Source organism: Halichoerus grypus, chromosome 4, assembly GCF_964656455.1.
Source record: "Halichoerus grypus chromosome 4, mHalGry1.hap1.1, whole genome shotgun sequence".
NCBI lineage: Eukaryota > Metazoa > Chordata > Mammalia > Carnivora > Phocidae > Halichoerus > Halichoerus grypus.
Genome location: NC_135715.1, coordinates 1,223,568 through 1,239,764, shown reverse-complemented (window position 1 = coordinate 1,239,764; position 16,197 = coordinate 1,223,568). Strand labels below are relative to the sequence as shown.

The 16,197-nt window shown below is 49.0% G+C and overlaps 1 protein-coding gene across 3 annotated transcripts in view; it reads right to left on the bottom strand.

Annotated features, from left to right (window-relative positions):
* The window catches only part of TUBGCP3 (tubulin gamma complex component 3), a 70,666-nt gene extending 59,648 nt beyond the window's left edge, over window positions 1–11,018 (bottom strand). The window contains exons 1-2 of one of the 3 annotated variants that reach the window (XM_036068085.2): window positions 10,801–11,018; window positions 3,156–3,263 (exon numbers count right to left, since the gene is read on the bottom strand). In XM_036068085.2, coding sequence (XP_035923978.1) covers window positions 3,156–3,263; window positions 10,801–10,876 — 184 coding nt within the window. In that variant the 5' untranslated portion in view covers window positions 10,877–11,018. The remainder of the gene's footprint in view (window positions 1–3,155; window positions 3,264–10,800) is intronic. The other 2 variants (XM_036068098.2, XM_036068078.2) reach the window with 2 other exon arrangements.
* Between the last annotated feature and the right edge of the window lie 5,179 nt (window positions 11,019–16,197).

Genomic DNA, 16,197 nt, shown 5'->3' with positions numbered 1-16,197 from the left:
GCCTGGAAAGAGAGATGTAAAGTAAAAATACCGTGGGAATGGTAAATTCAAAGGGCAATAACCAAAACCTTTATCGTTCATGACAGCCTGACTTGGAACCACACGTAAGCATTTCTGTGAACATGGATAGCAAATACTAGTAAACGTCTTCAGACGCCTGCTCCATAACTCACTAGTTTCCCAAAAGCCACAGTAACACGCGAGGAGCCCATGCTCTGATCTGTTCCATGAGGGATGAGGCTACACACTGGGCCCGGGCCCTGAGGGAGGAGACCCCACGCACCAGCTGTGCACGCGTGCCTCTCACAGGAACCCAGCCACCCCTGCCCCGGAAGAAGAGGCACCACCTTCACCATCTAGCTGACAGCAGCAGGACTGCTTTCTTAAAATGTCATCAGCCAAGTTCACTTAGCTCTAAATGCTCCAACTGGTTTGCAGAAAGACAGTAACTGGCTTGATGGCCAATACTTTTCCATATACATCAGCTAGGAACGGGTCTTGGTATCATGTTCTGATCTTATGAACCACATACCAGAAGTTTCATCATCCCAATCACATCTGCACTATCAAGTCATCCTATGCAGAAAGGTAAAGCAGTCTTTAAAAATGTATTGTTACAAAATGCATTCAACCAAACTAATGCAATTAAAATCTAATATAACTTACTTCCTTTTAAAACATATAAAAATACTCCAAATAAATACAATCATCAAGTTAAGCAAGAGATGTTCTTTCTATAGAATGAGACCGACACTAATTCATACATGCAAAATAATCATGGGACAATAAAACAGTAAATAAAGAAATAAAAATAAACAGAATATTCACCAAAAAGTGATGTTTTATCTATCAGATTGCAAAACAAATCTTTGTACCCCACTCACTAATGTGAAAAATTAAGAAATCATTAGGTGTTAAATTTTGTCACACATGATGAGTTTTGTAATTTGTTTCAGTATAAAACATACTAGCATTTTATATTTTAAGTCAGCCATATAAAATGGAAAATTATTTGTGTTATTCAACAACTAATCTACCAAAGCCTGTAATCAAATATCAAAAATATTAAAATGTAAAACTTGCATCTAAGAATTAATGAAATACGGTAAGTCAGTGGAGACCGTTACATGAGAGGACCATCAGTAACACTCCACAGACAGCAGCTGAGCCACCGCAGAGCCGGGGACTACGAGGGGGTGCTGACAGCGAGGGGCACCCAACGGAAGCGATGGACACCTGGTGGGAAGAGGTAGAAGAGCGCGCTGTGTCAATACACAGCGAGCCTCCTTAAAAACGCAGAAGATACACCCACATCAACTACGCATGGCTAAAGCTTTCTTCTTAACAAGACTTCCTTGCAATAACCACTCCAACAAGGTCACTGCCAGTCCTGTGACTCTGAGTTTAGACAAACTGTTTTCTTTATTTAAATTCAATTAGCCAGCAAGTAGTACATTAGTCTCGGACGTACTGTTCAATATTCATCGGTTGCGTACAACACCCAGTGCTCATCGCATCACGTGTCCTCCTTAATGCCCGTGACAAACTATTTTTAACTACTACACGTATGTGTAATACGCTCACCAGGCGGCCTCGAGATGTAAATTTGCAAAGGGAATGGTCTGTTAATATAGTACCTCACAGCTGGACTTGTCACTAATAATCCAAAATGTAAGATACTCTGAAGTCTGAAATACAAAAATAATCTAAGATGTGACAGTCATCAGGGTTCAAGAAGAGTCGTGTTCGTAATTACGTTCAGTTTTATAGACAAGAAATGTAAATAAAAATAAGATGTCAGAGGTTAATAGCAGGATAAATACTCCATCCGTGGCCTTCCCATAAATAACACACCACGCTCAGGAACACCAACGGACGGGTCATTCAGGGCTGACCGCTCACAGGCCCGACGGAGCCCAGGTGAGCCGCGCCAGGTGAGGCAGTCGAGCGCCACCGCCAGGCCAGCTGGGCCGCCTCCCCTCCAGCCGGGCTGCACGGCTCGCCGCAGGGCGCGCACAGACCGCTGGCCAGACGCAGTGAAGGACGCACCAGCGCGGGGCTGGAGGCTATGCCGCGAAGAAGGGAAGTCCTGGAAGGCGTCATCACGGGTTGGCCGACACAGTCAACAGGCCAGGCCGAAGCCCATCTTGTCTGGGCAGTTAACAGCCAGGCCTTAGCAGGGAGAGCGCGCGGACCCTCATGGCAAGGCTTGCTCTGCTGGCAGCCGAAGCGGGACGAGGACAGCCCGGAGAGCTGTGAGGAGCAGGCCTCCGGAGAAAAACCACCCTCCGACTGGCACGAGACGAACTTTCCTACATGGATCCTTCTGTGCAAAGCCTCCCTCCCTCCAACAGTCCCGAGTACAGGGAGGTGACAGAGCCCCACCTCACACCATCAGAGAACAAACACATCGGTAACCCCAGGCTAATGAAGGGAAGAGCTTTCTGTATCAGCTGAGAATGACAATGTTCACAAGTGCTAAAGTACTAGAAGTCTGGATGTTGACAATCAATAGAATACTGAGCTGCTTACTGCCAAGAGAATGGTCTACACTATCTGGTCAAAACGTGCATAATAAACACTATATCTAAAACTAATGATGTAATGTATGGGGATTAACATAACAATAAAAAATTTAAAAAAAAACGTGCATAATAAATACTGCAAACCACAAGGCGCACAGGAGCTCACCTAGGCCCTTCACGTCCCTCACTCTCACATTATGCTGTTACACGGTATTTAAAACAAGCCTTGGGGCGCCCGGGTGGCTCTGTCGGTGAGGCGTCCGACTCTTGATTTCTGCTCAGGTCATGATTTCAGGGTCGTGGGATCGAGCCCCAGGTCAGGCTCCGTGCTCTGCAGGGAGTCTGCTTCTCTCCCTCTCCCTCTGGCCCTCCCCTCATGCTCTCTACCTCAAATAAATAAATAAATCTTTGAAAAAAATAAAAAATAAAATAAAACAAGCCTCTTGCACTATATTCTAATAAAAGACACAGTTAAGTTGTCCATATTTTTAATATGTTTTTATATACACGTAGCAGCACCTGTAATTACACTGTGTACCTGGGACCACACGTGTACATACGTGTGTGTATATATGCACGCACACAAGTTCAAGAATCCTACACACCATAACATCAAAGAAAAATACGTACGTTCTTTCTTGATTTTTTCAGCTACGAGGAATTCATCTCTTTCAACAGTTGGGGCGAAGTTGCTGCCAATAACCCGCACAGCGTACTGGAACTGCTGGGCTACATCAGCTGCAGGTGAACACAAGGATGCAAATTACTGCCAGTCACGGTAAGTTCTGATCACCTCGTGTTCCAGGGGAGACAGGGGGCTGGGCACATCTACCTACCTCCCACCTTCCTAAGGTTTCAACTAAGGGGACAGAGGAGCTATTAAGAAACCAAAGCAAATGAATGAATAAAATACAGTTCCATAAAACAAGAAAGGGAGACAGCAACAGGCCTGCAGTGTGAAGAATCCTAGGAGACAGACAATGAGATAGGCTCATAATCATAAAAAAAGGAGCAGGGAAAGTCACAGCCCGAACACAGTCCGTGAGAAGTAGACCCGTTCCAGAGAACTCCCAAGAAGCTCCAAGGCTGACTGGCGTCCACAAAAATGGAAAACCAAAGAGGGTATTGAGAATCAAAGTGAGCCAACTAACTTAACAGACCGTGTTTGCACCTCGGATCGAGAGGACGGCTTAAACACAGATGTCTGCCTCCACTCCCTTCAACAACCCCACTAAACTGAGAATAAAGAATTTTGTGTTTGTTTTTACAAAAGCAGAAACCCACAAGGGCAAAAAAAACAAGGCAGAAACCACACCAAAGAGAAGTCAACCAGTGTGAGAAGCTGGAAGGCAAATGGATTGGTGGGAACTGGTTCAGGACAGTGAGACTTGAAGTTCAATGTCCGCTTGGGAGGGGGGAAGGGGCACACAACACAAATGCCAACAAGAAACTCAGTTCCCTCTGCAGAAGCCCAAGGAGGCTCCGGAGAAGAGGGAACTCCGCAGCTCAGAAGACGTGAATGAACTGGGGTAGAAGAGGACTGGTGGGAAGTCTGGCTGGAAAACAGACTCCTGGGTCCTCCACCCCTTCCCATTCAACCCAGACAACCACGGAGGACCTCACCCAGGCAAATCATAGAGGGTCTGGCTGGGACACTAGGACAGCAAAGGACACGAAGTAAAAGCAGCAGACTGAACTTACGGATTCCAGCCCTCCTTCCCAGACACTGGGACTCAATATCCCTACACGGTAACACTAGCAACACCCCCTACCTTCCCACTGAAGCACAATCACCCCGCAGGGTGCACCCCAACCTACACCAGGCAAAAACCATTAACAAGACGAAATCCCCAGACAGTCCCACAGGCACCATGGGCAGAAGTGCCTTTCCCGGTCATCGGAAAAATAAGCGAAGAGAAAATGAGCAAGGATGCAGACCTGAGCACCCCAACAACAAGCCAAGCCTAGCCAAGCCTAAGTGATGCTTACAGAACATCTGCTCACCAACTAAAGAATGCACATTTTTTTCAAATACACATGGAACACTCACCAGGACAGACTACACTGGGGGTCACAAAACAAACTTTATCAAATACAAAATAACTAAAATTATTCGAAGCATGCTCTCTACCAATAACAGAATTAAACCTGAAATCAGTAATAAAATGGTATCTGAAAAATCCTCAACCATCTGGAAGGCAATCAACATAATACTATATAACACAATGGCCAGAGAAAGACTCAAAGAAAATCAGAAAATATCTTGAACAGGGGTGCCTGGGTGGCTCAGTCATTAAGCGTCTGCCTTTGGCTCAGGTCATGATCCCGGGGTCCTGGGATCGAGCCCCGCATCGGGCTCCCTGCTCCGCGGGAAGCCTGCTTCTCCCTCTCCTGCTCCCCCTGCTTGTGTTCCCTCTCTCGCTGTGTCTCTCTCTGTCAAATAAATAAATTTAAAAAAAAAAAAAAAAAAAAGGAAGATGGGTCTCAAGTCAATAATATCAGCTTACAGAATAAAATCTAGAAAAAGAAAAGCAAACTAAACTCAGACCATTAGGAAATAAAGACAAAAGCAAAAAATCAATGAAACTTAAAACAAAAATACAAAAAACAAAATCAATGAAACCAAAAGCTGGTTCTTAAAAAAACAAAACAAAAAAACCCATGGAATTGAGAAACATAAATTTGTGACCAAGAAAAGACAGACACAAATTTAGGAATCAAAGAGGTGATATTGCCGCTGACCCCATAGAAATTTTTGAAAATGAAGGCTAAATAACTTCTGTAGATAGCCCCTCTTCAAGGAGCTGGTATGCCGTAACACCCAGCCTATAAGTGTGGGCTGCTCGGTGTCTTCCCATTCAAGAGGAGAGCGTGGAAATGGGGAAGAGCACCAGGCAGAGGAGACATCTGACAAACACACCTCAGCCAGGTGATCAAGGTCAAGACCACAGTGACCACTGTGATGAGTGACTTAACAGGATACACCCTGGATACTAGGTGATGAGAAGGGCACTCTGCCTCTGGGGCCTTCCTCCCAAACAGAGAGAACCACAGTCTAATCACGAGGAAAAAAAACACCAGCTAAATCCCTACTGAGACATTCTATAAAATAACTTTTAATCCTAAAAACTGTCAAGGTCATCAAAAAAATAATAATTTTTTAAAGTCTGAGAAACTATCAGAGCCAACAGGAGCCCAAGGAGACATGACAGCTAAAGGTAATATGGTACCCTTGAAAGAACCGTACAGGAGTAAAGGGACATCAGGTAACAAGTGAGAAAATCTGAGGAAAGTATGTAGCAAATGCATCCTTAGATTCACTCGCTGGAAGAATCATACCATACTAATGTAAGACGCTAATAAAGGGAAAGGTGTGGAATATAAGGGGACTCTGTATGATAGTCGCAATTTTCCTGTAAATCTGTACTCATTCTAAAATAAAGCATACTGATTCTAAACCCCATCTTTCACCAATCATGATTTATTGATCTGGAATGGGGCCATGGTATCAATATTTTCAGGGGTGCCTGGGTGGCTCAGTCGGTTAAGCAGCTGACTCTTAACTTCGGCTCAGGTCATGAACTCAGGGTCGTGAGATCAAGCCCCGAGTCGCGTTCACGTTCAGCACAGAGTCTGCTTGAGATTCTCTCTCTCCTTCTCCCTCTGCGCTGCCACCCCCCACAGCTCACTCTTAAGTAAATATATAAAATCTTTTTTAAAAATTATGTTTTTAAAGCTCTGTTTTAGGGGCACCTGGGTGGCTCAGTTGGTTAAGCAACTGCCTTCGGCTCAGGTCATGATCCTGGAGTCTTGGGATCGAGTCCCACATCGGGCTCCTGGCTCGGCAGGGAGCCTGCTTCTCCCTCTGACCCTCCCCCCTCTCATGCTGTCTCTCTCTCTCTCAAATAAATAAGTAAATAAAATCTTTAAAGCTCTGTTTTAAAAACTTTAAAGAATAAAGCAACTTAAACGTGGGGGGAAAATAGTTTCTTTGGTAAATTCAAAAAAGAATCTCAGCCCACATCGTATAACATATATAAAAATTAACTCAAATATGTCACAGTAAGCATAAAACATAAGCCTACAACGCTCTTGGGGGGAAAAAAAACAACAGAAGAAGTCGTCTTCACAAAGAAGTCAAGTCTTTGTGACTTGGAGTTAGACAAAGAGTTTTTACGTAAAATACCAAAATCCTGAACCATTAAAAAATGTGACACACTGGAGTCCATCCAAGATTAAACTTCTGCTCTGCAAAGGACACTGTTAAGAGAATGAAAATACTGAGAAAACATCTGCAAAACACAACAAAGGACTTGAATCCAGATAAATAGAGAAAACTCTCAAAACGCAGTAAAGGGGGGAAAATCCAAAAAATCCCCCCCCCAAAAAAATCCAAAAGTTTTCAACAGACAATTCACCAACGATGAACAGCAAAGAAACACATGACAAGATGCTCAATGAAATTCCTCATCAGGGAAACACCATTTAAAACCACAACGAGACGCCATTATTCCTCTATTGAACTGCTGCCATAAAAACAGATGGCCCCGCCCAGGCGGGGAGCTCTTCCCACACACTGGCCAGTGAGAGTTTCTTTAAAAGCGAAGCACACGCTTTCCGTGCTGCCTAGCAATACCACTTGTAGGTATTTACTCCACAGCTGCCATCCACCTGCAAGGAGTCTCCTCACTAGCTCGGTCACCCAGTTCCCACTTTTGCCCCCTGAAATTATCCAAGTCAGAGTGATCTTTTTAAAACATAAATAATATCATCGCTCTGCTTGAACCCTCCGAACACACAGAGAATAAAATCCAAACTCACCAGGACAGCCTACCCGACCCGGTCCCTTGCCACTTCACTAAGGCACCTCCTGCCTCTCACCTCCCAGCTGCTCGGGCTACGCACTGGCCATGCTTTGCGGTCTTGCCAATCCTTGAGCACACGACACCCGCTTCCAGCTCAGACCTTGACCGTCTTCTCCCACATCTTCCCAGGACTCCTTCCACTACGTCACTTGGTTCTCCATTAAATGTCACCTCCTCACACGGCCTTCCTATCTCAAGCACACCCAAACACACACGCATGCAGGGCAAGCAAATAGCACAGAATGTGTTCAGGACTTGGTGAATACAATGGGGGGAAAAAGCAAAAGAAACCAAAAGCAAAAAGAAATAATCAGTGTTTCTGTGGAATCCTAACATTAGCGAGTAGTTTTAATTTTCTTCCTCATATTTTTTCATACTTTTAAAGTTTTCTAAGGGGTAAATATTAATTTTATAAATACATATTAAAAGTGGCATTGGGGTGCCTGGGTGGCTCAGTTGGCTATGCGTCCAACTCTTGATCTCTGGGTTGTGAGTTAGAGCCCCACATTGGTCTCCACACTGGGCATCAGCCTGCTTAAAGAAAAAAAAAATGTGGCAGTGGAAACTACTTGCTTACAAAGGGGTACCTGTAAAATGATTCTACTTAAAAAATACTTTTAGATTCCCATGATCCTGAGTTCTACAAAAACTAGTTTACTAACAACCTATTCAAGTACATCAGACTACTATCTCTGCTCCAAAAGTTTCATCAAGTTTTGACTTTTCTAACACTCAAACCTCCTCCACACCAGAAGCACGCTCTCCCTCTCCCCCCACCCCCCACCCGCCCCGGTCTCTGCACAAGGCACCTGTGGTCCCGTGCAGCAGCTCACCTCAGCCTCATCGGCCGCCTTCCATTTCCCCATCTCCTTGCCAACCAAGTTTGCTATCTTTCTTGCTGATATCAAATATTTGAAAATCCATCTGCTATTTTTAAATAAAATATACCTAAGTTGCAGGGGTAGTTGCATAGAATACGGACTATTAAATTCACAGTGGCAATTTTTCTCTGTTTAGTGAGCCTAACCATCGAAGATTAAAATGCGAAATATCAAACAATGTTGACTACAAATTTCTAGTGTAATACTCCCCAAATCCTATTCCCTTTCTAGAGTACAGCTAAGCTCAATCAGTAATTGGAAGAATAATTCCTAAGCACCTACTCTGTGCTAAACACCATGGGCCCTAAGAGCAGAACAGAGCATAGTGGTTAACAAGTCAGTCTTAGTGAGAATCCGAAAAATGAGGCCAGTAACGCACAAGGTGATTAGTCTGTGGTCAGAGCTGCTCAGAAAACGAGCAGGACGCCACGACGGCAAATGACAGGGAGGACCTCGTGAAATGGGCTGCTTAGGGAAGGCCTCTCTGAGGAAGCTGCCCTCTGACAGGGAGGAGCCCGCCACGTGAAAGGACACGAGGAGATGCACAGCGCTACTGCGTACTCTGTTTCTCAAAGGACGCCAATGCCAATGGGTCCTAAAATCCAAATCATAAAAGCTAAAGTCATTCCGTTGACACCCAGGTGAGGAGTTCCAGGCTGTAGCTCTTTAATGACTGGCTCAGTCCAAGAATTAAAAAAAGAGTATTCAGGGCACCTGGGTGGCTCAGTCGTTAAGTGTCTGCCTTCGGCTCAGGTCATGGTCCCAGGGTCCTGGGATGGAGCCCCGCATCAGGAGCAGGGAGCCTGCTTAAGATTCTCTTCCTCTCTCTCACCCCTTCCCCTGCTCCCCCTAGCTCGCTCACTCACTCTCTCTCTCTCTCTCTCTCAAAAAACAAAAGTAACAAGTATCGGGGAGCCTGGCTGGCTCAGTCATAGAGCATGCAGCTCTCAATCTCAGGGTCATGAGTTCAAGCCCCACATCAGCGGAGAGCTTACATTAAAAAAAAAAAAAAAAAGTAACAAGTGTCAATTATTCCTCAATACCACAGCACTGAAAAAGCAATATTACAAAAGTATAAGGCCAGTTGTGACATGACATTAAAAAAGAATTAACCAAATGTGCTTTAATCTCCTGGAAGGGATGAAACAGTCAATCAAAAGGAGCCTCAATTTTTTTAAAAAACATTTTTTTAATTGAGAAACATCATGCTACCTCACAATAAATGGCCTTCAAAGTCCATCTGTGACAACGGGAACAGACGATTGTGTGGTTTGTCCCCAGAGGAAAACTGAGGACCCGCCGGTATAATGAAAACACTGATGTTCGAGTGAGTCATAACTAGCCAGCTTCGCTCTCTTCGTCCCTCTCCCCAGAACCCTTCCCAGAGGCTCCCAGGGCCCCTCACTCCACCCAGCTCGGGTCAAACACCTCCTCAGAGGCCGTCCCTCACCTCTCCCCCCGCCGCTACCCCACTCTATGTTCATGACGCTTTTACCACTAACATACATTCACCTATCTTGTCCTGTCTCCTCCGCCAGAAGGCACATTTCCCCGAGGAACCACCTGTGTACGTGGGCATCACCAGCGCCCAGCTTAATGCCTAGGGGTGGCGAGCCCAAAGATTTGCTGGATGAATAAAGTGACAGTTAAACTTTATAAAATGTCGCAAGAACTGTGTGAAGTTGGTGTCACTTAATATGCCAGAAAAAATCCATCTTTATGCCTTTACCCTTACCATAGAACATCAAATAAATTATGTACCTGCCATGAATCATGAAAGATCCAAATTTAGCCTCAATATTTTAAAAGTAATTTTGTTTAGAGTCTTCCAGCAAAAACTGCACGATTTCTTTGCCACATTATGGTGCAGAAGGAACAGTAACCCAGTTTCTTCAATTACCCAGAAAACTCCTCCACGGTGCATCCCCAACTCACCTCTCCCGCCAAAACAAATACCAAGAGAGGCCAAACTGCCATTTTTTGAAGCACCGCGACCGTAACGTCTTTACACACCGTCCAGGGCTGGGTCTGGGAAACAGTATGCGCAGGGCGAACCCTCCAGGAGCAGCTTTACGTAAAGGGCAAGCCTCAGGCCTCAGAACGCCGGGGCCGGGAACAGTCGTACGCTCCCCCTCGCACCCCACTCAAAGCCGCTAGACCTTCCCAAGGGGCAGGGAAATGATGCGGCCCGCCGCCACCCGGCTACCCCCTTCGCCGCGTCACCCTCAGCTTGGTCACAGCCGTGTGACCCGGCCCCGTCTGCCCGGTGACTCTCGAGCAGGTGGACGCGCTCGCGAGCCGCCTGCCCCCGGCTTCACCCCCCAGACCGCGGCGCGCGGCAGCGGTGACTCAGCCCCGCCAGGGCCCGGCCTCCGCCCCGGGGGCTGCAGCACTCCGCAGCGGGCGGGCGCAGCGTGGGGCCGCCCTGCCCCGGGGCCGCGACCCCCGCGGCCCCCCGGGGGCCTCCGGGCCTCACGCGGACTGGTGGCCTCCTGGACGTGCCCCGAGCCGCCGGCCCAGCCCCGCTACCTTCGCTCCTGCCCAGGATCCGGCAGCACAGGTTCTGCAGCAGGACGTTCGGCGACTTCTGGTCCGGGGTCGCCATCCTCGCCCGGGACGGCCCCGGGGGTCCTGCAGAGCCCCTGCCCTCGCCCGCCCGCCCCACGCCCCGCAGGTTCCCGACGGCCCAGACAGGCTACGGCCCCGCGGGCAACGCCGGCGACGAGGCCGCCATTTTAACGGAACCCGCCGAAACCGCGCGCCCTTCCCACAGTGCTCCGCTTCTTCCGGCGCCTGGGGCCACTGGTGCGCCGGCCTGAGCGTTCCCCGCTCCGTCGGCTCCGTCGGCCGCCAGGCTTGCAGGGTTCCGGCAGCGGCGCCCCAGCCGCTCACTGCTCGAGCGGCTCTCGGTGCTCCCGGTGCTCAGACCCCCACACACACTCGTCCCCGCCAGAGGGTCAGCACGGACCAGACCCCCCCCACGTCCCCGCCAGAGGGTCAGCACGGACCAGGTCCCCCCCACCCACATCCCCGCCAGAGGGTCAGCACGGACCAGGTCCCCCCCACACACTCGTCCCCGCCAGAGGGTCAGCACGGACCAGACCGCCCCTACGTCCCCGTCAGAGGGTCAGCACGGACCAGGTCCCCCCCACCCACATCCCCGCCAGAGGGTCAGCACGGACCAGACCCCCCCCCACGTCCCCGCCAGAGGGTCAGCACGGACCAGACCCCCCCCCACGTCCCCGCCAGAGGGTCAGCACGGACCAGGTCCCCCCCACACACTCGTCCCCGCCAGAGGGTCAGCACGGACCAGGTCCCCCCCCACCCACGTCCCCGCCAGAGGGTCAGCACGGACCAGGTCCCCCCCCACCCACGTCCCCGCCAGAGGGTCAGCACGGACCAGGTCCCCCCCACACACTCGTCCCCGCCAGAGGGTCAGCACGGACCAGGTCCCCCCCACACACTCGTCCCCGCCAGAGGGTCAGCACGGACCAGGTCCCCCCCCACCCACGTCCCCGCCAGAGGGTCAGCACGGACCAGGTCCCCCCGTGTCCCTGAGGCCAGGACGGCCCCTGATTTGGTTGGTGCCAATAGCACCTTTATAGTCCACTTTTTTTTTTAACGTTATTGGTTACACTTTTGGTGAAAGAAGTCTGTGTAAAGGAGCACGAGGTTGTATGATTTCAACCCGTGGCTGACACGGACACCTGCTAGACTCTCCTGATTTTCATTAGAGCGTTCTGTGGCTATCCACCACCTAAGCCCAGACCCTTCTCCCCCAGTCCCAGGAAACTGGTCGGCAGAAGACCCCGTCAGGCGGACGAGGACCGGGAGGGCAGGGGAAGCCCTGAGGAGAGCAAGGTAAATCGGCAGGCAGGCACCCAAGGCATTTTGAACCCACTTACGGAAGCTCACAGCAGGTGCAGGGAGGAGCCACGGGCACTCTGAGCAGGGACCCAACCCACAAATCCCCTGGTCAGAGATGCGGGATGCTGGCCGCCAGGAGCTCTCAACAGTCAGCCCAAGGGCAACACGTACTCCACTCTGGACCAACCTGTTTGTTTCCTGAGAATTTCGAATTAAGATTAAAAGAGTTTATATCCCCAGATGGCCTGAACTACCCCAAGAAACATGGGCAACTTCCAACAAGCTAGTGAGCTGAGCAGAAGAGAAGAATCGAGCCCCTCCCCTCCCGGGCCGGAGGAGAACAGCAGGCCTTACAAACCTGACCACCTGCAGGTGACACCTTAAGCCGAGTCCACCAAAGGAGGGCCAAGGCCCTGAAGGAACCCGATTTGCCTGGCCACACATTTAACACCATCTGCTACCGTTGGAATTCTAGGAATAGGAAAACCAGAAGAGTCACAAGGCAAGGGCCAAACTAGAGTGTGAGTGAGGCCGCTGGAAGGCCAGCGCCCCACACCCCGAGCAGAAGTGCAGGGTCGTAGGGCGGCGTGAGGTGCTAGCTGTCCGCCCTCCCCGGGGTCCTGCTGCCCCTGCTGGGTTCGGAGGTATCAGAGCCCAGTCACAGTCCTGACAGTGATGCCACAAACACCCAGACCATGCCAGGCACAGAGAGGGAAGGACACTAGAGAACTCCCGGCCCAGCAGAGCAGACATGTGCTGGGGGTCCTGACAATCATCCCCGTCACTGAAATTTACAGGAATGTGCCTTTGTTTTTCCAATTTGAAAATGGAAACACAATCAGTGGGCACATAACAGGATGTCCCAAGAATTGACAACTGGGATACCAAACTGAGGACCCTACATTTTAAAGAAAGCCACAGAAAATGGGAGGCAGATGCCACTTCAGGATTAACAGGACATAGCCAAGCACCCCCATCCTGAAGGTCCATCCACAGCTGGGCAGTTGACCACGGAGAATGGGGGAAGGGGTTCTGGAGGTCCTGAGGCAATTTCAGGGACATCAGGACCTGTCCTGCCAGGAAACTACAGAGGCCAGACCCCCTGCGTGGAGCCCTCAGGGAAAGTCATGTGTGTGTCCCCCAGAGGACTGGCCTGGGATGCCCACACAGAGAGGGCATCGATGGCCATTCGGGGCTGACAGTGAGGACCACTGACAGAAAGAGTGGCCATGTGCAGAGTTAACCAAAGATGTGTAACCTCTGTCCTGATCCTCCTGTCCGGACTTCAATTCAGGGAGTTAGAATGAGCAGTGGGAGGTGAAGGAAGAGAGAAGGACAAACGTCACCTTCTCCCGTCATCAGGCGCCTCAGGCTGGTGAGGCCTGGCTGCACAGCGGTGGGGAAAAGCCACGAGCTTCAGACTGGATCTGACATGAAAGCTTTGAATTGACCTGGACAGAACTTTTTAAAAACTGAATAGCACTAAAAGGCCATGGGGTCCCTAAGGACAAGACTGGAGGGGAGCTCCCTAACCAACTGGGGCTGCTTGCCTGGAGGGTTCGAGGGTGGTTGCACACCCGACAGGCCGAGGCTCCCCTGTGTGTTCTCAGAGCCTCTGCCTGCCCTTCCCGGATCTGCCCTACATCCTAGAGAACACTGTGGACACGCCAGCTCCCGGGACAGCTGGCCTCCTGGTGGGTTCAGCCAAAGGAGTCCCTGCTAGGGAACTGGAGGTCAGAAGGAGACGACCAAAGGTCTCACCCTAGAGCCTCTGCCCTCGCCTTGTCCACGCCAGCAGCTGAATATCCTCTGTAACAACACCAGCTACCAGCCTACTCCTCCTTTATGTTCCAACTCCTCACAGAGCTCACTCCCGCTGGAAGATTCCAGAACAGGGGATACAGTAACATCTGCTCTTCTTACTGTCTCTTTAGCCCTATGAAAAGTAGCCACTTTCTGCACCTGCTACTCTGAATGCCTCACCTCCTCCTCCAACCCCATATAACTAAGTCCCTGTATTGGGTCCCCTGTGCTGAAATTGCTGGAGTGGTTTCTGTTTTGCAGACTCGTCCTCACTATATAGTTCTTGCTACTAGGAATGATCCCAGGGAAGAGATCCTCCATTGGGATTCCAGGATTAGGTTGCTCACATGTCTGAGCTCAGATATGTTGGGATTTTTTTTAAGATTTATTTCTTCATTTATTTGAGAGAGAGAAAGAGTGCAGGGGAAGGGGCAGATGGAAAGGGAGAGAGAGAATCTCAAGCAGACTCCACGCTGAGCACAGACAACGGGGCTTGATCTCACGACCCCAAGATCACGACCTGAGCCAAAATCAAGAGTCAGACACCCAGCTGACTGAGCCACCCGGGCGCCCCTGCTGGGATCTTTTTGAAGGTGAAATCCATTCGCGTTGAAGCACCAAAATGGGTTTATATCGTACATGTAGCTGCTCCTGACAGAGCGCTGGCTGAAAGCAAGACTCGGGGAAGTTAAGGAGCTGCTGCAGTCAGCTGACTTGGCAGCATGGTGATACCAAGACGGCAGCGTGGGCGGCCTGGACCGGAGCGTGTCTGGAACGCCTGAGTATAGCTTAACGTGCAGTCAGAGAGCCAGGGAGCCCCAACAGCAGCCCTAAGAGGAAGCTCTTATTCTTTTCTTTTTTAAGATTTTATTTATTAAGAGAGAGGGAGAGTGCATGAGGGAGAAGGAGAGAGTCTCAAGCAGACTCTGCTCTGAACACAGAGCCCAAAGTGGGGCTTGATCTCACAACCCTGAGATCATGACCCGAGCAGAAACCAACAGTTGGATGTCTAATCAACTGAGCCACCCAGGCGCCCCTCTTTTTTTTTTTTAAGATTTTTTTATTTATCTTTAAGTAATCTCCACACCCAACATAGAGCTCAAACTCACAACCCCGAGATCAAGAGTCACACGCTCTACTGAAGGAATCTCTTGTTCTTGGACTTGCAAAAGTAGTCAGAACTGAGGACTAGACTTCAAACTTAATTGTTCAAGTTGTAAATTATCCTGTAAGTTGGACACGCAGTCCCGCCAAGAGTCTTCTATTAAGGGCGGGTCATTAATTGAGAAAAAGAGGGCCCTGAGATTTGGGACAGAGACATTAGGGTAAACGTGAAACTGCAAGTCAGTTGGACCTTCTAAAGCAGAGCATAAAACCTCCCCTCTGTATGCAGAGAATGGCCTTGAAATCCTTGATTGCCTGAAGCAATTAGAACAGATATTCTCATTAGCAAATAAATTAAAATGGAATTCCACAGGATTCAAATAATCCAAATGAAGGAATGAAAGGATGCAACGGAGAAACAAAAATAAAAAATGACCTTCCAAATAAACCAGGCAGTAGACGTAATTAAAGCATTCTCCAGGGCCACCTGGGTGGCTCAGTGGGTTAAGCGTCTGCCTTCAGCTCAGGTCATGATCTTGGGGTCCTGGGATCGAGCCCCGCATCAGGCTCCCTGCTCAGTGGGGAGCCTGCTTCTCCCTCTCCCTCTGCCCCTCCCCAACTTGTTCTCCCTCCTCTCTCTCTCTCTCTCAAATAAATTAATAAATAAATCTTTAAAGTGTTCTCCTGTCTTCAAAATGTCCTGCAGAGGCAAGAGTACTAATTTAGATCAGACTTCAATAAATCAGACTTAATAAAGGACCTAGTAACCACTAAATAAAGAATATATTGACAATTACCAAACTGAAAAAGAATAGAATATAGAATAAAAAATTTTCATCCACAAAAAGAAATAAATATGAACATAGAACAGGAGAGACAAGAGAAAACATACTAAGATGGTAGTATATTTAAGCCAAAATATCTCACAAAGTACATTGAATGTAGGTGCCCTGGGTCCGCAGATGTCAGGTACAATTCGAGTTACTGAGTCTCAAAGCTGCGTGCATGTGTTCTGTCCACTTGACTCCTCACTGTTGGTGTTGACCTTGATTGCGAGCCTGAGTCGTGTTGGTCCAGTTTCTCTGGTGCAAAGTCCCTCTTTTTCTCTTCCTGTCCACGCTGTGCTGCCCACACTTACGGTGTGGGGAGCTA